At 43.9% G+C, this 23,791-nt stretch overlaps 1 protein-coding gene across 4 annotated transcripts in view; it reads left to right on the forward strand.

Annotated features, from left to right (window-relative positions):
• The window catches only part of PRIMA1 (proline rich membrane anchor 1), a 50,550-nt gene that overhangs the window by 2,831 nt on the left and 23,928 nt on the right, over positions 1 to 23,791 (forward strand). For all 4 annotated transcript variants that reach the window (XM_064713839.1, XM_064713838.1, XM_064713841.1 and 1 more), the window contains one exon: positions 3,911 to 4,061. In XM_064713839.1, coding sequence (XP_064569909.1) covers positions 3,911 to 4,061 — 151 coding nt within the window. The remainder of the gene's footprint in view (positions 1 to 3,910; positions 4,062 to 23,791) is intronic.

Genomic DNA, 23,791 nt, shown 5'->3' on the forward strand with positions numbered 1-23,791 from the left:
TAGGATCACTGTTTCTAAAAGAAATTGTGGATTAAAGAGAAATATTCCACAGACATAAACTTCAGAGACAGACTGCAAAAGGAAACCACCAGTTACCACTTTCTGTTTGTTCTTCCCCGGACATTTGTGGATCAGATTTTCATTTCCATAAATATTTTAAAACATTTGTTCTTTTTGCAAAACATGTTCACATCAAATGCACAAATCCATAAAAGTCAACTCTATATATTTTCAGAGCAGGGGAAAAATGCATCAGCTTGAAGTCCAGGCAGCATATGCCTAGACTGGCCAACTGCTCAGTGTGCTAAGAAAGCCTCCTTGCCAAGCAAGCAACCAAGTTTCAGATAGGCCAAGAGAAGGTGCTCATGGCACCTCCAGCAGCAGAAGAATGGCTGGGAGAGCTAGGGAGCAAACCCTGGGGATCCATCTCCAGAGTGATCCCTTGCCAAGGCAACCCCTATGCCACACACTGCCTGGCAGCCTGCTGGAATTCCACTTACACCTTCCCTGCAAAGCTCTTCCAAAGCCATTCTGGGGCCATGGGAGAGTCAGTCTGCCAGAGCAAATAACCAGTAAAGTGTGAGGCCAGATTCATTTAGTTTACCTGGCCATAGAAAAGTGTGGCTCTTTCAAAACACTTTTCCTGCCACATGCTGTAAAGGCAAGTTACCTTGAATTGCAAGCAGTAAGAAAGAAACAATGGAGTATTATTTCATCATCTCCTGCCAGAGCAAGATTGTTCCCTAAAGCATATTTTCTAGTGATTTTTTTTCTGCTTACCTTTAGAAGACACAAGTAATAGCCTTCATTTCTTTCATAAGAAGACTAATAGACATCAACAAGGGGATTTTTTTTTTCCTTGAAAAGGAGCCAAATGCCTTCCTTTTTTTTCCTGATTCTATCTTGCTACTGTTATCTGCTGCTTTATATTACTGTTACTATTCTGTCCTCTTGCTGCAGTCCTTGACTATTTCTCTCCTCCCTGAGGCCCTCACCTCGATTTGTGTATTTCCTTTTCTTGGCAGATTTCAACCAACTTAAAATATCTTTGTTTTTAAAACAAAACCTTTAAGACAAACCCGTCAAGGTAATATTTATGCTCCTACTTCTGTCTTCTAACAACCACACATTTCACCCAGTGACAGGAGAAGGGAAACAAATACGTGATAAAGCCCATGCTTTTAAATGTCAGTTTTTTTCTGACTATTTAAAAATTATCATGGGAAATTGTTATAGAGGTTCAGGCTAAAGTATTGAGAAATAAAGCAACTTTTCATTTTTTTTTATTTTCTTGGTTTTTTTTTTCTCTAAAATAATATTTTTAAAGCAGACCGGAGCAGGAGTATCAAGTGACTGGCCATGATAGCATTAATCTGGTCTGAAAAGTAATTGAGAAAATTATCCACTATTTTCTGAGGACACTCTATTACCAGCCTAAGGGAGGAGAGCCTCCAGGGATTTAAAAGTGGTCAATAGCTCTAAAAAAAGACAGAGCTCTTTGCTTCTGCTTGATATTAAGTTAGAGCAGTAAGTCAATGTAGCTTTGCCATACCAGCAGTGTCTTCAAACTTGCATATGCAAAGCTGCTTCTGATCTGCAAAGGCGGCTGGCTCCAAGTCTGCTCATGGTTATTCTTCCCTGCGTCCATCTTCTCCCATCTCACTGTCCCCTGCATGACTGCACTGAGCTCTCAGGATTCGATAACCCAGGGCCCAGGCTGTAGCTAGGAGTGAATAGCTGCTTCCTAATCAGCTGCCAGCGCCACTGGAGAGGTGTTGCCCACCTCCTTCTGTCAGCGCAGTAAATTTGTCACACCTGTTGAACAAGGAGGGACCCCAGGTATGCCCCCACGCTGCAGGGAAAGGCACTTCTCCCACAGGGCTCTTCCTGGAAGCATGCCTTGAACCCCAGCCCCTCATGTGAGCAGTGTTGGAAGAGCTGAAGCAGCATGGAGGATATTCTGCTGCCTGGGATCACTTACTTTAAAAACAAATAAACCTTGGCTGACAGATTTATTCCTAGTCATGAGGGGTTACACAGCCAAGTCACTTTGATTCATTAAGAGTGTTCAGAGAGTTTGTGTAAATTCCTGGAAGCTGTCTGGGATGATCTTTAACCATCCTCTTACTGTTACCTGATGGTGAAGGGGAAAGTTGGAAAGCACTTGTGCTGAATTTGTTTTTCCCTATGTTTGGTAATAGATTTAGACAAGCTGTTTAAAGAACTGAGCCTTCTGCCTTATGCTGTGCTGAGCTGTCCTTCCAACTTAGCTACACGTAGCCTTTTCTATTCTTTGCTCCCTCCCTATAATATTTAATCAACAAAGCCCTACCTCCATTTCCCTGAGGCCAGAGTAATGCGTCTTTCTGCATTTAGAAACCTCCTACGCATGTGAGCAAGTCCTTTGTGCAGTGATGTTGTTTTAATTAGCCACGTCTCTCTTTTTGGCCAGAAATACATGAAACAATGTGTACAGCTTTCCTGCAGGGCAGGGCAGCCCCCTTGGTGCTCAGCTGTGGGCAGTGGAACAGGCACGCTGGCCATGCTGGGGGCCAGGGTTGGAAGGGGAGAGGAGACAGACGGTGTGCCCAGAGCTGGCAGGGGCAGGGAAACAAAACTTGGGCAGCAGAGAGAAGTGGGGAGAAGGCAACCCTGGGTGACCCTGCCAGAGAGGCATGAGAAGCCTGCCTAAAACAGATCAGAGAGCATGGCATGAGACATCCTCTTTGTAATGACCGACGTGTTGTGGAAAAAAGCTAATTAAAGAAGGTGATGTTAGGCCAAAACTATTAGGACAATAACCCGCCTGAGACCAAACTTGACAAGCAAATATGCTAGGATAACTGTCCTTAGCTTCAGCAGGACACCAGTCTGTCCCAGGCGGTCTCCTAATGCTTACATTCAAAGTGCTTGTTAGATAACATGCTTATTAATCTTTTAGGCTTTGCTTTGTCTCTTCGAAATTGTATCCTGTATAAGTCATTCAGAAAGAGCTGGCTTAGAGACCTCTGAAGTTAACACCTCTCAGAAGCTTCTGTGATGCTCAGCAAATTTCTTTCATTGGGGACTGACTCCATTTTGTAGCATTACATTTTACCGAATTTTACTGAATATTCCTTGAATCCCTAGTTATGTAAATATTTCTATGATAAGAAAAATATGCTGTTAATAAATAGTACTTGTCGTGACTAGATCAAGCTACTGAATATATTTTATACCAGTACTGGCTAAATCATTGCTCATGGCCAAGTGATGCTTATGCTTGGGTTCTGCAATGCCTCATCTTCACTTTTATTATTAACCAACACTGCATCTCACAGGAGGCTACAATGTGGCATTTCCATTTAAACCCTGTCATTGCTGTGGTCCACAGACGATTAAAATGCGGGTAGCCTCCCCTCTTGGCAGGAAGTGAAACATCCCGTGGAATGCTCTCTGAACTTCCAAGTGAGGCTGGCGAAGCTGAGCAGGGATGTCCTCTGGCTCTCAGTTCTGCCTTAAGGAAAATGAACATACTCCTGACCCTAACTGTCTTATAATTTTTATTAGCTCTCTTTGGCTTGCAGCAATGACCCTGTGAATAATGCATGCTGCTAGATGGCTTTCCTAAGGAAAGAAGGCTTATGCAATCGTATTGTCTGCCACTGCCTGCCTTCTCCTTAGCCCATAATAACTCAGAAACCAGCTGGCCAATCTCAACCAAATTTGACTGAGGGAAAGAGTTCTTGAAGAGATTGTGTTAAATAAAAGAAATATTAAAAATGTGGACCATGTAGGGAAGGGGCATCTTAGGAGCTTTAGCTCAGTTCTCGCTACAGGTTTGAGGTACCACTCAGGTACTCAAGCCTAAAAAACACATTCATCAGTTTTCACTCTTCTGCTGCTCATGCAATGACTTATTTCTTCACAGATCACTCAGGGTGAACCCCAGAAGTCATGCTCCAAGCCTGTAGCAGAGAAATTTACAGAGAGCTGCCAGGAAATTTGCCAGTGCAGGCCACCTCCTCTGTTACCACCGCCTCCTCCACCTCCGCCGCCCCCGAGGTTGCTGGCAGTGCCAAGTAAGTAGCTGCTGATGCTGCTGGGGTGTGCTGAAGGAGGGCAGAGCACGGGGACACCTGGACAGACAGCAGAAGTGATGTGGGAAAGGGCACAGCTAGCTCATTTGTCATTTTCCACTTAGCAAATGGAAGAAGAAATGTTCTCAGTAGAGATGGAGATCTGTTTTCTGATCAATGAATAATGCTTGGGTTTTGGAGGAAAGCCAGAGAAATTCCCTCCTTTCATTGTGTTAGATATGATTCCCTGGTTTTACATGGTTCCCTAATCCCTTAGCCCTGGGAAATGCATTCCTGCAGAGACACAGTGCTGTGCTGCCCCCTCAGTGTTGTGACCCCTTTTTTGCCAGGTGAGCAGCTTGAAAGTCTGGGTGCTCCAAGGCAAATTAATTTATAAGCAGACAAAAATCCAAGCACTCTGTCTAGACCATTCAGTATGTTTGACTGTTGTCAAGACACTGGGGCACTACAGTTTACCATAGCAGTGACTCAGGCTCAGTGGTTTTAAATTGCTTACAACTGTTACAAAAATAGGAGGCATGTCAGGAGTCAATGGCAAGTGAGCAGCTTTCCCACTAATGCACATGCAGGCTAAGACTCATCTCTTTCTCTTCATACAAGTCAGTGTTCCCAAGCCTTACTCAGTGCATCCAAGCTCCTCCTTATTTCCAGCTGCACATCCCCATGCCCAGCACACCTGGGGCCTTCAGTTCCTGCTGGCTAGCTTTGCAGCTACTTTCCACATCAGTATTCCTGTGCTCCCTGGCGTACAGATAATTTCTGGAGAGTGACATCTGTCCCCATGGTCCCTGCAGTGTAGGAGAGACCTTCCTGGTTCTGCTGCACCCACTGGGTTCAGGGAGTTTGGTGTTCCAGTAAATCTCCTTAATGCTTTTGCATTTTCATAAATTCGTCTCTCCCTGTAAGGCTGCCTATTAATTCTTCTCCCTGCTTATGTAAACTCTCCTGTGAGCAGTGTTGCAAAGTGTATCCAGTATCCTCAGCACTTCCCCCAGGGAAAAATAAATCAGTAGGTATCATCATCTGGCTGTTTGTCTTTATCAGCGGCATCTCCAGATGTGCAGAAGACATGAAGAAGGCTTCTGCACAGCTTGTAGTCAGGCAGAGGACAGGCAGAATTTTTCAGTGTCTTTTCTGCCAGGAGCATGCTTTGTACTTGTGCTACACTGCAGAAAATTAAGGCAAAGGCAAAGAAAAGCCAACAGTGAAACACTTGGGAAAGGAAGTACAAAGACAGCTGGGAAAGCAGAGAGGGATAGTTTTTAGGGCAGGAAAAATCTCTTCCAATGTTCAGGAAAATGTCATGGGCAGTAATATGGAAAATTACCTTGATCACAGCCTGAAAATAAAGTACTTTGTCACTCTCTTTTCTTGTGCCTGGGGTGCCCTGTTACCCTGAGGGGAATGAGATGTGGCAGTGTTGGCACAGGGACCAGCCCTGCTGACCAGCTGTACTGGGAAGGGAGCACCACTGCCAGGCTGTTTCCCCTCCATCAGGCAGCTGCTCTTAGTGCATGGATTTGTCCCCTGTCAAGTGGGAAGTAAATCATGTCAGAATAAAAGAAGTCTGTCACACATTGCAGAAAGAAGAACAAGAAATCTAATGGGCTTGAGACTGGGATAGCCTGATGCTTTCTTAGGCTGGATTGCCAGGTGCTAACACAGTTCTAAAAATGAGCTATATAAATCCAGATGACTAATACTTAAGCAAGTGGCTTCATTTCAAATACAATGAAAAAAAGAGATTACACATTTCTTTCACTGGTAAGCTTTAGAGTAGCAATCAAGTGTCTCATCTTGAATGATGCTTTCATTATCATCAGCTGTCTAGGCGCTGTGATTTAGTCCATGTGTACAGCAATCCACTTCCTTGGGAGAAACAACAAGCCTTGTGGTTAAATATTGATGTTATATACACTGCTTTTAAATGGTATTCAGAGGAGAGGAAAGTAAAGAGCCAAAAGCTGTTGTGAAGTGGTTGATGCTAGATTTGCACTTTGAACTTGCTAAGTGAATGAAGTTTAGTACTGGAAAGACATCTGCAAAAAAGCAGCGGTCCAGGAGCTTCAAGATTTTTACCCTTACAAGGTACAGTGTGTGTGTCATGAGGTACTACATAAAAATGCTGGAATTGCTTTCAGAGCTTTGTGAGCCACAAAAGGCTGCAGTCTGCTAGGTACTGTCCTTAAAAGCTCCCTCTGCAATCAAACTGAATGTTGCTGGAGATTTAGATCAACTCGAAAGCAGCTACCATGGTTTGGGCTGGGTGGTTAAAGCCAAGAAATGCAAAAATCCTGTCTCTCCAGTTGGTACAGACCCTGACAGTTCAGTTTTCTGCTGTATGAAGCATCTAGTGCTCTTTGACGTGGCCTCAAGCTGCTGTTGTGGAAAATCAGAGAACCCTCTGATGTGTCCTCTCTATTAGTCTCACCTGATTTTTTTACAAACCCTACTTGGTTTGTATGGGATGGCACTGCATAACTGTTTGTGAGCAGCTGAATCACTCCCTGAAAGGCTTTTATTGTGCTGTGAGGACTTTTAGGAACAATTATAGTACATTTAGTGTCTCTTTACACATTTCAGTATTGACAGGTTGATCCAGCAACAAATCTTTAGTTCTGCTTCCTGCAGATAGATTTATACAAAATCTATTAAATGCAGAGAATCCTAGAATTCACATATAATAGCTGGAAAATGCTATGTTTACTCTGAGGGGAAATAACCTAATTCCCTCTGGAGAAAATGAGTAGAATCACACAGCTTAGCAGGCAGTCTAAAACCACAAGCAGTGTTAGGAGCACCAGCTTTCCCTGATTTAGGAGACACCTCCCTGTTAGAGTTGGGAACTTACATTAAGAACGTGTGGAGAGTGTTTCAGCACATCCTAAGGAGGCACTGAATAAATGAATGAAACCACATGACTATGGGAAATTAAATAGAGTGCTTTTTTCCTCCTTCAGGGATGACCCCAGGTCTCCTTTCCCCACATTTTTAACTCCTTTACATGGACCACTTGCATTTATGGTGCCCCATCCAACCCCTGATCTTGCTTTCACTGCCTCTGCTCTGCAGCCAATTCCATCACGGCAGCACAACCCTGTGCTTCCTCCTGGGAATCCATCTGCCTTACGGTATCCAGATGAAAGCTGCCATCAGCCATGCTGGGTCTCTCAGTATTGCTGGTTCACCTGCACCTTTTCCTGCAAAGTGGGACACTTGGGCTGTTTGAGCTTTCACTTCCCTGACCTTCATTTCAGGTGTAGTTTTTCATCATCCCACTGAGATGCTGCTGTCTGATTTGATACAGATGTGTCCCTTACCCAGGGGCTGAGGAGAGGGACTCCAGCCCATGTTAGGAGTGCCTGGGATGCTGGGGACTGTGTGATGGTGGGGGCTGTCAGGACACACAGTCCCTGAGCCCGTGGCAGCTCCTGCAGACGGTTTGGCCATCGATGTTTCCAGAGCAACTCCCCTTATGCAAGCAGCAGCCTGCTCTTTAACCCATGCCTAGAAAACTGCTCCTTGATGAAGTGAAGGGAAAGCTCATGAGGCTCTGAGGGGCCTAAGGCCAACTAAACTTAGATGCTGACAGCAAAGGAAGAAGGAACTTTCAATGAAATTGAGTGTGTTCCCTAGATATGTCTGTAATGACCTGAAGGCAATAGAGATGCTCAGAACCTGGCCTTTAATTAACTGTGTCTTTTTCTCTCCATCTGCTTTTCTCCTTGTCTCTGGATTTCAGCCAAGACTAAGACAAGGTGGATGGAATACTTGTTTAGGCAGCATTTCTAACCAGGCTTCACGGGCCCATGAGATTAAGCTAGTTCAAATGATGTTGACCCTTAAAAATCTGAAAAACTGCTGTTGTCAACCCTTAAATACTCTGTGAGCATGCAGGTTTCTCCAGGGGCATTGCAAAGAAGAAAGGACTTTGTCTGGAAGTAAAAGCCAGGCTTTCAAAACAGGAAAGGGGGAAGGGGTTAGAGCTAGTTATACACAGTAGTCAGTATCAGTTTTAACCTGTGTAAGGACTTATGAAAAAAAATATCAGAAGTGACTTCTTTAAAAACGGTACAAGGAAGAGAAAGGATGTTCTTGCCTGTACCCCTCACTTGTGGGTGAGCAACATTTGCTGTCTCTGCTTTACCTTTCTCCCACATTGGACAAGGAGTCCATGGTGTTGCCATCTGCTCTCTGGATGAAGGAAGTGTCCATTCAAACATTGCTTCAGTCAAAATTTAGAGGACGAAGCTTGAGCTGAGTCTGGATACATGAACCAGTCTCTGGTGGTTGGATGCTGGCACAGAGGTGCACAGTGAAGTCTTTACAGCTCCTGACCTTAGTGGAAGTTTGCCCTGAGCTGTCAGCTGAGATCAAGCACAATCATGTCAGTGCAAGGCCAAAGTGAATGACATCACTGCAGAGGACTCTAATCTCCATGCAGTAATTGTATCATTTTGTTTTTCAGAGTGAGATCTTTATCTCTGGAGACAGAGCATCTAATTAACTAATTATTTGGACTGGTGAAAATGCCAAAATAAAAATGACCAGCTACAAGAAGGGTGAAACCTTTTGGCAGCTGTATAAGCTCAGATGTACAGCCTCATTTCAGAAAGCCTGTAGGGTCCCTTTAGTGCAAGTAGGAAAGATAAGGGCATTCAGATTTTTGGGACAGATTGTAGATTCATGACATGGTGCAGGTTAAAAAGGACTGTAAAGATCATCTAGTTTCACCCCCCTGCCATGGGTAGTGATACCTTTCCCTAGACCAGGTTCCTCAAAGCCCCATCCAAACAGGCCTTGAACACTTCCAGGGATGGGGAAGTGTTCCTTGAACACTTCTGGACAACCTGTTCCAGTACTTCACCACCCACACAGTAAAGAATTTATTCCTAACATCTAATCTAAATTTATGATCTTCCAGTTTAAATCCATTACCCCTTGTCCTTGCCATACCTGCCCTTGTAAAACGTCCCTCTCCAGATTTTTTGTAGGCTCTCTTCAGGTGCTGAATGCTGCTATAAGGTCTCCCTGGAGTTTTCTCCAGCTCTCTCAGCCTCATAGAAGGACCTCTAAGGTCTCATAGAAAAGGTGCTCCAGCCCTCTGATCTTCATGCCCCTCTTGGAGTGAGTCCACATCCTCCTTATGCTGTGCCCAGAGATGGTCATGGTACTGCAGATGGGCTCTCATGAGAGTGGAGTAGAGGGGAGAATCCCCTCCTTTGACCTGATGGTCATGTTTCTGTTGATGCACCCAGGACACACTTGGCTTTCTGGGCTGTGAGCACACATTGCCGGCTCATGTCAAACTTCTTGTCCACCAGCACCCCTAAGTCTTTCACCTTAGGGCTACTCTTAGTCTGTTCTCTTCACAGATTTTGTTTGTACTCAGGATGGCCCCAACATGGGTGCAGAACCTTGTTGAACTTCACGAGGTTTGCACAGGAACACTGCTCAAGCCTCTCAAGGTCCCTCTGGATGCCATCCCTTCCCTCTGGATGTCAGCCCTTCCCTCTGGATGGCATCTGCTCCCTCTGGGTGGCATCCATCCCCTCCATCATGCTGAGTGAATGACACATCTTGGTGTCATCAGCAAACTTGCTGAGGATGTGCTCAATCCCACTGTCTGTGTTGCTGACACAGATATGAAACAGCACCAGTTCTAATACCATCCCCTGAGGAATGCCACTCATCTCTGGGCTGTTACAATGTGTGCATATTAGACAGGAATCTGAAGAACAGGAATAGTCTGCAGCTTCTTAAACTTTGTGTAGGTTTTCAAGTAAACAAAGTTTTCAGATGTCTTGCTAATGGTTAAAATGGCCTTTCAGAGCAAGAACTTGTTATAGAAATTGCATGGCTCTAGGACATAAAAGAATAAGAAATGGATTTTCTTTGGGATTTTCTTGGTCCTAAATCCTGATGGTGGAATGCACAGGTGATCCACTGTGGATTCAAAGAATGAGTTTGAACCTTTTGCTGAATACTGTCTCCATGTTGCTATTCCAGCAGGAAAACTGAGCGTGGTCCTGATGCTCACCACGACATTTCTTGAACTTGGATGCTGATGTGTTTGCCTACTCAGTGCCTAAAGAACTTTTGTCTTTGGCAGAGATCTGATTATCCCCAGGAATGGAGGGGAAGCTGTGATTGCAAAATGAATTGAAGCCTTCCTGGAGGCCACGATGTGTCTTCAAATATGAGATGCCCAATGGTCAGCTTGGCTCAGTCTGATGTAGGCTGCTGCAACAGGAGCTGAGCACCTCAGAGAGCTCTGAGTTTAAGTTTCCCTTTGGTTAAGCATTTCATCTTGTGAGGGCTCTCTGTCTTTACAAGCACCCACTGCAAAGCTGCCGGCCCTAAGTGCTCAGCTGGCAGGACCGCCCTTCACCTACTGCCCTTCTGCCTGAAAGACTTGTTCATCTTTGAGATATTTGGACATATTAGAGGAATCTTGGGTGGATTTCTCCCAAGTGATGCCCAAAGGAATTGTTAGCACACAGGCAGGGCTGGGTTTGTTTTAGAATAGAAGACATTTCCCTCCATCCTGCATACAACATAGTGACTACCAAACCTGAACAGCAGAGAACTACAAGGCCCCAGAATGGCAGGGGACACATTGTCTCCTGCATGAAGACATTTACAGTAGTGACTGCTACTGTGAGAGCAAGTCTGGTCTACACAGTGACTTTTTTTAAATGTAAACAGAATGCTGAAACAGGGAAGCCCTTCCAGTTTTGGTAACACAGCTGTCATGCTGTGAATTGCCGTCTTGTGTGAGAGCATTGTTCATGATTTACAAAGCAAAACCAAAATTCAATTCTTGTCATCTCCCACATAGACTTTTGTGTTACTGGAGGAATGTGACTCCCAGAACTGGCTGTAGGATTTGGAGATTTTCAAATCTAAATTGAACTCTGAGCCCACAGCCTGGAGCCATGGAGGATGGCAGAGGCAGAGTCTAGTCCAGGTCCCCATCACGTTGTTTTCACATCACAGACGCTGCCTTCACTCTTAGCACAGTGAACCAAATCATTAAGCATCCAAGACTGGATTAAGCAGAATTCACCCATCTAAATCAGAAATGCAGTGATTGGATTTTCTGCCTTAAATTGCAGGCACTTGATTTTGTCACCAAATACATATAGAATTCAACATCCTGCCTTTTTTTTTTTTTTCCAGTAAGCACAGTTATTTCTGGTGTAGGAATAAAAGTTACAAGGCCTCACCTCTGAGTCAAAATGAGAAAATTATTTATGGTGAGGATAGTTCGTAAGCAGCAATCAAATACAAATTTTGAAATAATTTGAGCATCTAAGATGTTACATTAAGTTTGAAGAGCAGGATTAGTGATTAAAAAGCAGGTAAGACTGGAAAGGTTCATACTAATACTTTCATTTTAGGATTCTGCTGTCACTCTTTCACCTAACATTTCCTCATACTGAGTTGTAAAATCTCTTTCTGTTTGAGACACTGGTAAGACCAGATGGTCAGTCACAGCTTCCAGTGCTTTCCCATTTCAGAGTTTTTCATCACAATAAATTCTGAACTGTTTTGCCAAGTCTGATTGTTATTTAGGCAAGTGATGAATATCTCCCCTGCTCTGGGACCTTGCATATTTGTTTTGAATTTTTCATACAGTAATAAATTGATATAATGGAAAAATCCTCTCTCTTGAAAATGCATTTTGAAGTATTTAAAAGTAAGAGCCTCAGGCCAGATTTTGCAGTGCACAAATCAGTGTGAGTTCTGTTGTCTATAGATTAAAAGCATTGTCTAATTTTTAAAAAGAACCATCACATATTAAACTGGTTCTGCAATAGAACAGTCCTTTCTACTCTGAGATGCACACTCCAACATCTTGATTTTTTTTTTTAAGCAGAAGGAGTTGGCTAAGCTGAAGACATTAATTCCTTCTGTGGATGGCAGTCCATTTGTACATGCCTACCATTCCACTGATTAAGAAGATAACAAATCTTCAGTGAAGTTACTGATGAGTCAGAGGCTGCTGATTTACAAGTAATTGTAGGTTCACCTGCTCCTGGCAGAAGGAGTTGTGCCTCATCTTGACAAGTCAGAAGTAAATGCTTAATTGGCACAAGCTGTTCCAGCAGGAAGGGCTAAGCAGCTGACCCTGCTAAAGCAGACCTGGAGAAATATGTTCTTGTAAGGGTTTTGTGCATTGTGTTGTTATGAACAGGATATAAAGGTGTTGCCCTGCTTGTGTAATTGCAGCTTAAGGGTGATATTTAAGTCAGTGTAGCAGGTCAAGGAAGCAGTAGTCTGGAAATTCGGGATGTTATCCCAAAGTGAGGACACAGTGTCCATTCATATAGTATGAATATCAGCTAATAACTGATGCTGCTGCCAAAATTTGTTATTAATAATTATGCAAGTTAATTTAACCCTTCCACTAGTAAATCATACTGCATTATAACTACATAAATATAGCAGCAAATTGTGGATCCCTAACGACTGTTTAATTATTTTATTATTTTGAAGTGTCTTTTAAATGGAGCTGGCATTTCATCAGTTCATTGGTTAGAAATAATTTTAGACAAAGATCTGTTCCTTGACAAATGCTGCTATTAAACTGGACATTTACCAATGGAGCAGATTCTCTTGAATCATCCCTGGACATTTTCCTTTCCTTGAGAAAGTGATGCACAGTTTTATTTATAAAAAATAAAGGGTTTGGTTTAACTCTTGTTTCAGTTTGGCCAGGTGCAGGTTTCAGTAGGAAGTCATGGTCTGTGTAAAGCCTGGGGGCAGTGCAGTAGCAACCTGTAACCAATTTACTTGCCTTTGTGGCTGAAAAGAAACCTGTGCCTTGTCTTTTAGCTTTCCAGGAGTTCCAAATACACTGAGTGGTGATTGAGGACTTCATATGAGGGCATTTGGCAGGGTGAAATGCCTCGATCTGTTAATGTGATGTAACTGCCTTTTCAAGTGTTCTGTATTTTATGGAAACTGCATGAAAAATTATTAGTTGATAAATGTAATTTTACTTATATTAGAATTAAATTTACACCTGGTTTGGAAGGCCTTTCACACTTCAGTTCCATTTTATTCTGGGTGGGTCATCAATTTAATTTCCCTGAAGTTGAATCTGAATACAATTTGGAAAAGGAACTTGAGAGCAGTAGGAATGGGAATTATTCATTGATCTTTCAAAGGACATTTTAAAGTGATGACTGTAGCTCTTAATTCCAGCAATGAGTTATTGAAGGGATACCAGGAATAAACCACATAATATCAAATAGGAGGATTATGTTTATATAGATGCCATACATCAACAGAAGTATCAGCTACACAGTCAGCTGGCTGTTCCCTAAAACTTAGACATATGACTTGCAAAATGGCTTTCTTTGTAAAGTGAAAACTCTTTAAAGCCATCTGCACTTACCAATCTAAAGTATATGTCTGTTATAGTCACTCTCTTCATATAGTGGGGTGCCCAACAGGCAAACCATTTATTTTTCAGAGATGAACATAAACCAGTACCTTAGAAACTGTCCTATTAACATATTAGGAAAATATGCAGAGTATTTCCAAGTCTTCCACAATCTGTTTCAGGAAATTCAGTCTGCAGTTGTTTTTGTCTCAGACTTCCCTGAAGGTGCTAATTTTGAGAAAGTTTCAGCATTAAGACGTGAGGTTTGTCTAATCTTTGCTATTACCCAGAGGTTCTCAAGCTCTTAAAAAAGCTGTTAAGGATCTACAAGTTAATGACTTAATACCAGTAGCACTGAATTTTATTCCCTTTGCATAGGTTGTGACTGATGGCACCACTCATGGGAATACTGTTGAACTCTAAGAAATTGGGCAAATCTGGACTTTAATTCAATCTGTATATAAAACATTATACCAAGAAAATCTGTCATCTTTCTGTGAGATTGAATCTGCCAGCCCTGAGGTGTCTAATTAATCATTTGCTGGTGAAAGACTGGTCATCACTGTAAGAGTGTAGATTCCTGAAATCACATCTCAGCTGCCTGAATTTCAGCCTCCATCTCCCCTCCTTGGATGGCAAGGTCTGTTCAGTGTAAGAGCTGAAAGACTGATAAGCTTTCTGAAGGCCTGAGGGTGACATACTGTGACTCCCACAAAGGAGGCATCTTGCCCACCCTTCAGGGAATTGTGGAAAGAGTGTCCAGGACACTGCTTCTCCCTCTGCCACCAACCTGCTGGGAGATCTCAACAGAGTCAGCTACAATATCAGACACCCAGAGCTACCATATCTGAAACAGAGATATTGTTTTCGTCCTTGTAAACTTTGTATTTGAGACTAGTAGTGTCAAGCACTGAAGATTATTATTGTTATTGTTATTATTATTTTATTATTAGGCTCCAAAGTAATGGTGATTGCTATAGAATTGATCAGCTGTGCCCTGTCCCCAGGAATGGGAGGCTGTACCATCACACAGTGAGGGCTGTGCCAGGGCTGAGGAGCAGCACCCGCAGCCACACCATCACCATGCAGTAATGAGGGGCTGGACATGAACCCACACTAAAATCCAGCACTTTGGCTTGTCTTATTACTCCTCTGCCAATGATGATACAGTTCCAGCAAAACCCTGAAAAGGAGAGTATATCAGCAGATAAGGGAATTAACAACCAGGGAAGGCTCACTGTATGAGCTTACAGTGTCCATACAACTACCCCTACCCCTACCACAGAACCTTAACAGGCTCACCAGAACCTGCCTTCATGGCACCTGTTGGGGCATGGATTTCACCCAAGGGTATCTGAGGCACAGTGGAAATAAGGGCTAGTTTTTTAAAGGCTTTTATCACCTAAAAATGCAGATTGATGCTGAATAAGCTCTCCAAGCCACTAAGCTCTCAGCAAGTGTCTCAAGCCATGGTCCAATACACCTTAGTTTGGACTGGTCAGCTCTTTACTGATGTTTACTGTTTACTAATCTGTTTACTGTTTACTAATCCCTTCCTCACTGTGATCTGAGGTGAGTGGTGGCCATAAGGTCACAAGGGAGAATAAGGCAAGTTTTCTACTTAGTGTCTCTGCTCTTTGGCAGTTGCTTCCCCATGAGCTGCCCTCTGCAGTTGCACTGCACCACAAAGAAGCCTGTTTCTCCCAGAAATTCCTGGTACTGATGATGAGCCCATCTTCTGCCCTAAAACAGCCTCTGAAACAGCCTGAAAGCAAGACAGGTTGATTGGGGGAGAAGCTGTCTAGAACTCATTTCTTTTTATACCTATTTTACTGCAGTGGACCTGGGAGGTGGTATTGGCTGTGGGATTGAGGTGGGAAAATGCATGTCCTGTACCTAGTGAGTTCCAGTTTGGAAGCAACCCTTTATTTCTTTCACTGGTTCCTACTTTTGTTTGATGTTAAATGGCTCAGGGCACAGTGCCATAAGCCTGCAAGCAGAGATAGTCCTTTCCCCTGGCAGCTTGAAGTAGTCTCTACATATCTAATTCCCAGAAGCAAACTTCTTCCTGCCCATGTTGAAGTTATTCACAGAGTCACAGAATCATTTAGATTGGAAAAGACCTCTGAGATCATCAACTCCAACCTATTGACACCACATTGTCAACCAGACCATGGCACTAAGGGCCACATCCAGTCTTTCCTTAAACACCTACAGGGATGGTGACTCTACCACCTGCCTGGGCAGGCCATTCTGATGCCCAATCACATTTTTTTTTAAAGAATTTCTTCCTAATGTGCAACCTAAACCTCCCCTTGTTCAGCTTAAGACTGTCCTCTTGTCCTATGGCTGGTTGCCTGAGAGAAGAGACTGACCCTCAGCTGGCTGCAGTTCCTCTCAGGCAGTTGTAGAGAATAGTGAGGTCTCCCCTGAGCCTCCTTTTCTCCAGGCTAAACACCCCCAGATATCTGTGTGCATGTCTGTGTACACGTGTGTGTCCTTGTTAATGGAAATAAGCCCAAGTGTGCTGAAATGGCAGATTTAGCATGAAGGTCCAGTGTTTTCAGGCCTCTTTTTTTCTGGATGCTTTTTCACTTTCATCACTGTAACATGATGAGGTCACAGTTTGGCAGGACAAGCAGATTGTGTTCAGCACTGATCTTTCCTCACTGAAGATTTGCAAGTGCCCATAAAATGCCTGCGCACATCAGTTGCCACTGAAGAGCTGGAGTGTGTGTTTGTGCAATGAGATGGATGGTACTGGCACATCTCTGTGTCTCTCAGTGGTGCCTCTGTCCAACAGAACTGAGAATTACTGTCTCCAGGTCAGTGCTGTGCTCTGCTGTTCTGTCACAGACCATGGCCTTGCTGCTGTGTTTCCTTGAATTGGTGGTTGACAGGAAGGCCAGGTAATTATAGCTAGTTCTTGTGGAAATATAGATGAAGTACTTTTAAATGGGTACTTATGAGTCTGTTCTATGAAAGAACTGGGAAAGAAATAGCAGCAGTGCTGACATGCAGCCTTATGTTGCACATTTTATCCCTACACCTTGCAACCATTTAGAAAGCTGGAGCTACTCTTCCATCCTGGAGAAGGAGAAACAAGGCTGGAGTGGAAATTGTCCCAAAATCACCCAGTGAGCAAGGAGGAGAACTGAGCCTGGAACCACCTCCTGAGGGGAATTTCTGTCTTCTGCAGTGACACGGTGCCTAAGTACAGAGAGGTTAAAGCCTGTATCATGAAATGCAGAAAATTGAACTTAAGGTTGTATATCTTCATGGCCAATTTAAAGCATCCTAGTTCTCAGAGTGCTAAGAACCTCTGGAAGCCAGGTTACCTTCTAAAATAAGTGCCAGAGTACTAATTTAACACCAAATGCTTTGGCACTTGTGACCTGTTTGTTAGATACCCACTAATCTGATCGACATCTCCTCCATTTCAGCAAACAGGCCACCAGGTCTGGCAGGGCTCACCTCAGTGATGGCTCCATGGAGAAGCAGCACTTGGGGTTCCTGGGGGTGCCATGGGGACTCTCTTGGTGCTGCCCAGCCTGGCAGTGACCCAGATCCTCTGTGGAGAGCAGAGGATGTGACCAAGCCCATGAGGCTCTCCCAAATGCCTTGTTGCTGCAAGGAGGAGGCTGCCTTGCAAGGCACAGGCTTCAGTTCTCATTTGCTTGGGACAGAGAGGGACAGGGTGTGATTCAGTCAGGGTAGAAACAATTCAGTCCTTCATGCTGAGAGAGAATCAGATGGGGAGTGAAAAGCAGTGTCTCATGGGGAGACTGCTGGTTAGAAAAACACCAGACAAAGTCAGATCAGAGGGCACTGGCTGATGTGAGCATGCATTGTAAAGATAAGTGCCAGAGCTCAGTATTAACACAGAAGCTAGCTATGATGTAATCTCCTTAAAAGCCTTTTTACCACAAGGTCTATAAATGCTACTGCTTCTCCAGATCATGCTTTAGAGAACAGATTCTCCCTCTGTGCTCTCTAACCCTGCTCCCCTCCAAAAGACCTCAGCTGAAAGCATGTTTTGTCCCTATTTGAGGGGTACCTCAGTTCTGGTGGGTCCCATCAGCTTCACCAACAACCTAATAGGATTAAGGCAGGCAGGTCTGGCCCTCAGCCTGTTAATCATTTGGAGCACAGACTTTGCCTTCCTACTTTGTTTGACAATCCCTTGACTGCTCTGCTCTATGCATTGCCATATTTCCATATTTATGTAGAACTCTGAACTGTTCTCTATTTTTCCTCTGCAATTGTACAAAACCAAGACAGGTTATCCCACAAGCTTAGTGTCAGCCATTCCAGGGCATCCTGTGGGATCCTGCCCTGTTTCTGACCTTAGGGCTTGGCTGCACTGGGCTGCTGGGCATGGTGTCACTGTGCTGGCTTGGGGCAGAGATCTGGCGCCTGCCTGGCAAGTCAGAAAGAGAGTTTGCTGTTTCCACTCTGTAATGTCATTTTAGCCAAATCAGTTGTTTGTGTTTACTCCCAAAGAAGAGGAAATACAATCCAGAGAGGAGGACTGGCCAGGAGTCAAAAGACATTTTGTTTTTCTGGCTTTCTCACTGAGGTGCAGTGAGTTTGCACAAGCCACTTTCCCACAATGTGCTTTACTTATGTCTGGCCAACCAATATTTTTACTTATTATTATTTTATTTTGGTCCTAACAATATATTCATTTTCTGCAAGAATCCCAAATCTGCCAAGGAGAAAGAGCTGCATGACACCTACCAAGAAAGCACAGTAACATGGAGCTTTAGTGAAATCTATTGCTAAACCCAAATCTAAATATTTTCAGGTTCAATAACTCCTAAAGCTTAGATCTGGAGCATCACACTTAACCTCCCCCAACCAGCTGCTCTCTTCCTTACTGACTATCCATGCTCAGGTTTTTTCACCTGCAGTTCCAGTTCTGTTTCTTGCAATAAGCCACACACTCCTCTTGTGCCTGCGATCTTCAGAAAATTGCTGCAGATCTACCCCTTTCCTTCACCTCGTGAACACTCCAGTCTCCAAAACTAAGCACAAAACTGGGTGTGTTTCTTGTTTCAGCAGATTAATGTTTTTAGAAAGGAGGAGAAAACTAAGAAGACGAGGCAACTGAGAGTGTAGAATAACAGTATCTACAGTGTAAGAGCTGCGGGGGAGGGAATTTCTCTAGCATCATTCCCACACATGTTTTTATTATAGCAGAAGTTCCCGCTGCGTAGTGATTGCAGTATCCCCCTTAGAAGTGTAGTAGGAACATATGCACGGAGCAGCTGCATGATATAAACTTGTCTGAAACAAAGTGTGATAAACAGAAGTATCATCTGCTACAGGAATAGCTGATGTCTACCAGTGTTATTTAACCTAGCTACTCCAGGGAGGCCATAAATCAGTTTGGGCTTTGTGCCGAGCACACCGCTATTGCCTGGCTGCTCACCCAGCTGCTCTTGGCACTCTGGAAATGGCCCTGGGCTTACAGGCAAAAGGAAGGGCAGAAATCTATAAGGGAGTGGAAAGAAACCAAACCTGACAGAGCTAGACAGGCCACTTCTCCATCAGTGTGGAAAATGCCAGTCCTTCCTTTGGCGAGCCTGTCTGTCCCTGCTCACCAGCCCGAGGGCTGCCTCACATGAAGGTGAGCTCAGGGTTCCCTCTGGCCAAGCACAGCCCCAGGGCCTGTGCATTGGGGTGCCCTGAGGATGCAGGTCGTGTGTGCAGTCATGGCTTTCTGCCCCTGGAACACACACCAAGGTCACCCATTTCTTGGTCAGCCTCCTCTCCCCCATCCTCCCAGGAAATTTTCCACTTAAATCCAAGAGCGTGGAGGGGAACACATACTTTGCCTGTTCTCACAATGTGTTTTAGAATAACAGCTGAAGATCTATATTTGTATCAAGTCTAGCAGCACCACAAACTCCACTAGCAGGCTCTTTAAAGGATTTGTTTTTCCCTTGCTGGCTGCCTCTGACTGTGAGCAGCCCTGGGTACACGCAGCACGTTCCTCGTGCATGCATTATCCAAACACATCTGTAGCAGTCCCTACGTGATGAAATGCAGCAAACAGAGGGGATGCTTCAGCTGACACTGACTCACTGATCTCTCCCCAAGGCCCTGGGTTAGGTAACCAGCCTTGTTCCCAAAGAGCCCTCAGCCTCCAGGGCTCTGGAGACACTGATCCTGACCTTCAGCTACATTTCTCTTCTGAGCATCATCATGCAGATGCTGGGACAAGGTCCTCAGCTGGCACCAGTCTCACAGCTGGGTGGGCTTCTGCTGGTTTACATCACTTGAGCCCTTGGACCTTTTTTATTAGCTGCCTAAGGCTTCATCCTATCATACAATGAATTTAATCAGCATTAAACTAGTCAGCACTCACTTTAGGGTGAATCCACACTGCTGGGGGGAGTGAAGGGCCTTATGCAAAAGTAGACAAGAGGCCTCAGGCTCAGGACTGAAATCTGCTTTCTCAAAAAAGATATGAGCATGTGATGAGCATGTTTCTTGTACATTACACAGTGCAATGCCTAGAGTAAATATCTGAGCCTTGGTGTTTGTGTAACTTCCTCTGCAGGGTTTTTCCTCACAGAACCCAAATTATTTCATATTAATCAGGGGATTAATTGAGCTCCTCTAGTCCACAGGAGCTTGGATGAGATGCCTTGATGTGAAAAGACCCAAACTGAAACACATTCAAAATCCTTCTCAATATTTAACTGGGAGTTCATATTGGACTCTGGAGTGTCCTGGGAGTTTTTTTTCATACACCTTGACATTTGAAATCACATTAAAACTTTTCCATGTTTTCTGGGCTTGTCCCTGGATCCCAGTGTGATAATGGCTGCAGGAACTAGTGTCTTCTCTGTCTTGTAAATGGGAACATCAACATACAATTTGCCTGAATATCAAAATAATAAATAAGAATGAAGATGAGACTAGGGCCCAAACCCTGTTTTTGCCAGAAGATTAACAGGTCTCTAGAATATGTGACATACATAGAGATTGCTGAAAATACACTGCCTGCATCTTCCTTTTAATTTCCAACCAAGAGTGATAAAACACTTGAGGGCCTTGGAATATGAGCTTGCCTTAAAAATAAAATCCTATCCTGCTTCCTAGCATGCTAATTAAAAGTGCATGGCTGATTCAGGCAGCCTTACAATAGCAAAAGAAATGCTTCAGGCACAGAGATGGCAGGGTTTAGCCTGTTGTGAGTATACAATATTAAAAACAGGCAGATGTCTCATAAGGATGATTACTACAGCACTCTTGACCTTTCTGCAAGAATAGGAATAAGAGCAAAAGAAAAACAATAATCAGTTTTATCTTGAAAGTGCTCTTCCTTTCTTTAGGCACGAAGTTGCTGTTGTAGGGAGGTGATGGGGGTCTCTGTCACCCTTCCCCATCACATCAGTGGACACTCAGCTGCTTGGGTCTCAGTCTGTGGGTGAACTGACACTCCACTGGAGACACCTCCCCAGGGTTACATGTGGGAGCACGGGTCTCTGCCTCCCTTAGCTATTTTCCGGCTCAGCCCCGTGTTTGGTTTTGTTTTGTTTTTTTTTTTTTTTTTTTTTGCTTTGTTTTGCTTTATTCAGTTCTGTTTTTCTTTGCTTTGCAGAGCTGGCTGCTGTGGGGTTGGCAGTGGGAAGGGGTGCTCTGGTGCAGGCCTCTGCCTCAGCAGCACTGCCAAGAGCTGCTCAGGGCCACCAGCCCAGCGTGGGCCCCCTCAGAGAACCCTTTCTGTCTCCTGACGGCCTTGGTTGTGTTGCTCGTTAATGTCCCAGCATGCCCATGCAAAGAGCAATTAGCCTAAACCCATATGGTAATGGAAAGTAATAACACTAATCAAAATAAATTATGGGAGCGCTAGATTTTGAAATGATGAGCTTTATAAACTACAGCCATGACCACTGAAGATAACCTGATGGTGAATCCAAGGATCCACAGTCCTGTTTCTAGATTCTGTCTCAAGCAGTACATGTATCACTTTTACAACATACACAAAACTATTTAATGCTTACCCCAGAAGATTAAAACAGCTTCATCACAGTTTTTTGTTGGAAGCTCAGAGCAATTTTGAGAATGACCACTGAGATCTGATCCAAAAAAAATAAGACAACTTCTTGGGAATTTTATGGAAACATTCTTTCCAGTGATAGAACCTTTATTTTTGTGCCTAGACATTGAGGGAAACCCTCAATAGCTGAGCTAATCTTTTCTGGTATGCACATTTCTGACTATAGCCAGCTGTGTGCAGATACCTTCTAACATTAGAGTGAGAGCTGTGTCTTTATGCTGAGTCTTCAAAACAAATTTAATCAAAAAAAGCAGGTGTAAGATTTTTGTGATGCTAAATAGTTTGATCTGAAAGCACTCTTTTGTTAATTTGTTTTGAATAAGTTGGATCCATCTACCCACCACAGGGCTGAAATGGGTTTATTTGCTCATTGTATTTATTTAGGCCTGGTGCCTTTGGGAGTAGGAGAGGGTGATAGTCCTCTCAAAGTAAACCTAACCAAAATTTGTACTTCATAAATTTTAAGGCCAAGAGATAAAAGGCATTGTACTCATGTGGACTTTCCAGAGCCAGAGCATTTTCTTTAGTTATTCAAGTCTTATACTGAGTCCAATCTCCTTAGCTGAATTTAGACTTCTTAAAGTAAAAATGAAAAGAGTACCTTAAACTAAGTTTTTTTTTTTTAAATACTCAACCAGAAATGATAGACTGTGGTAATGACTAATTATCCTTAATGATTATAATTACCCTATTTCTAATCTAAATATGTTTGTCTCCATTTGTAGTTGAATGCGTTCCCGAGTCATTTGCAAACTGTATCAGTTTCATCACCCTATTTTCGGGGCTGAAGGGGGAGGTCACTGTTAAAAACCACATTCTTCCTGCAGTGACTTTCCATTTATAGTTAGATTTTGAGACATACTGGTTCTCTGGCACTCAATTTATGTGTGCCACACTTACTGTGTGTGTAGCTTTATGGTTTCATAACCCCAGCATCGCAGAGCCTCCTCTGTGGCCAGCCCTCAGCTCTCAGCAGCCCAGTGGGATGACAAAGGGACTTGTGGCAGCCAGGGGTGTCCTCCACTCCCCAGGTACCCCTCTGTGAGGGACAGCAGTCTGTGGCTTCTTTCTTTGCTCAAGGGAAAGGGCACAGTTTGGCTCTGAAATATACAGCTTTTGGGGTTTTATAATGGGTTTGAAAGGGGTGGTACAAACAAGGAGGCAACCAGGAGAATTGCTCTCCTGCACTTCATCAAAGGTGAGGACAATGAAAAAAGTGGGCACTGACATTGTTATAGGTTATGTGGGACATACTCTGCTCGGTGTGTTTTGTAGTGATGTCAGTATCTCCCTGAGGAGCATTTGGGACATACATGTGTGCTTATCTTCTGCTCAGTGTGTTTTGTAGTGATGTAGGGGGATACAATATCAGTAAATAAAGGTCGTATAGAAAGTAATCTTACCCCTTAAAGAGTTGCAGCTGAGCTAATTATTAAAGCTTAGGAGCAGGCCTGTTTTTAACAGGCCCCAGCTGTAGCCAGTAAGAAGAGTGTTATACAAGAGTGGGTTGGTTGGCTGTTGTGAGGATGAGGAAGAGTCAGTGCCTGGAGGAGCTGTCCATGAGAAACATCAAGGAGGTGTGAAATTCTAGTAATATGGAATCCTTGCAATGTAATGGCAATAGAACTCTTGCACTATAATGACAATAAATGGCTTATATTGTATCCCCCTACATAGTGATGTCAGTATCTCCCTGAGGAGTGTTGGGATCTACGTGTGTGCTCACCTTCTGCTCAGTGTATTGTGTAGTGATGCCAGTATCTTCCTGAGGAGTGTTTGGGATTTACATGTGTGCTCATCTTGTGCTCAGTGTGTTGTGTAGTGATGCCAGTATCTTCCTGAGGAGTGTTTGGGACCCCTGTGTGTGCTCTTTCCGGGAGTGCCTGTGAAATGCACTGCTACTCCATGCAAGGTGCCAGAGGGTGCTGCAGGTGCCCTCACACAGGGTAATTTCTCATCACTGAGAGCTCAGTGACACCTGTGGGCTCAGCCCTTCTCCCCAGGTGCAGGTGATAAGCTGGGATCTGGTGGTCAAGCACAAGATGGAGAGCCTCCCTAGCCCCAGGGAGCTGGGACATCAGTGCCTTCCTAGAGCTCAGTGTGGGACTCACTAGGAGTGTCTCTCTGAAGATGTGGTTCTTCCCAGGCCCCTTGCTGGTTCTTTGGGAAGTTCCCCTCTCGGCTGACATTTCTTGCTGCACACAGAGTCATCCATGCAGGCCAGGCTCAGCTTTCCCATCATAA

This window comes from Zonotrichia leucophrys, chromosome 5 (assembly GCF_028769735.1).
Source record: "Zonotrichia leucophrys gambelii isolate GWCS_2022_RI chromosome 5, RI_Zleu_2.0, whole genome shotgun sequence".
In the NCBI taxonomy this organism is placed as follows: Eukaryota; Metazoa; Chordata; class Aves; order Passeriformes; family Passerellidae; genus Zonotrichia; species Zonotrichia leucophrys.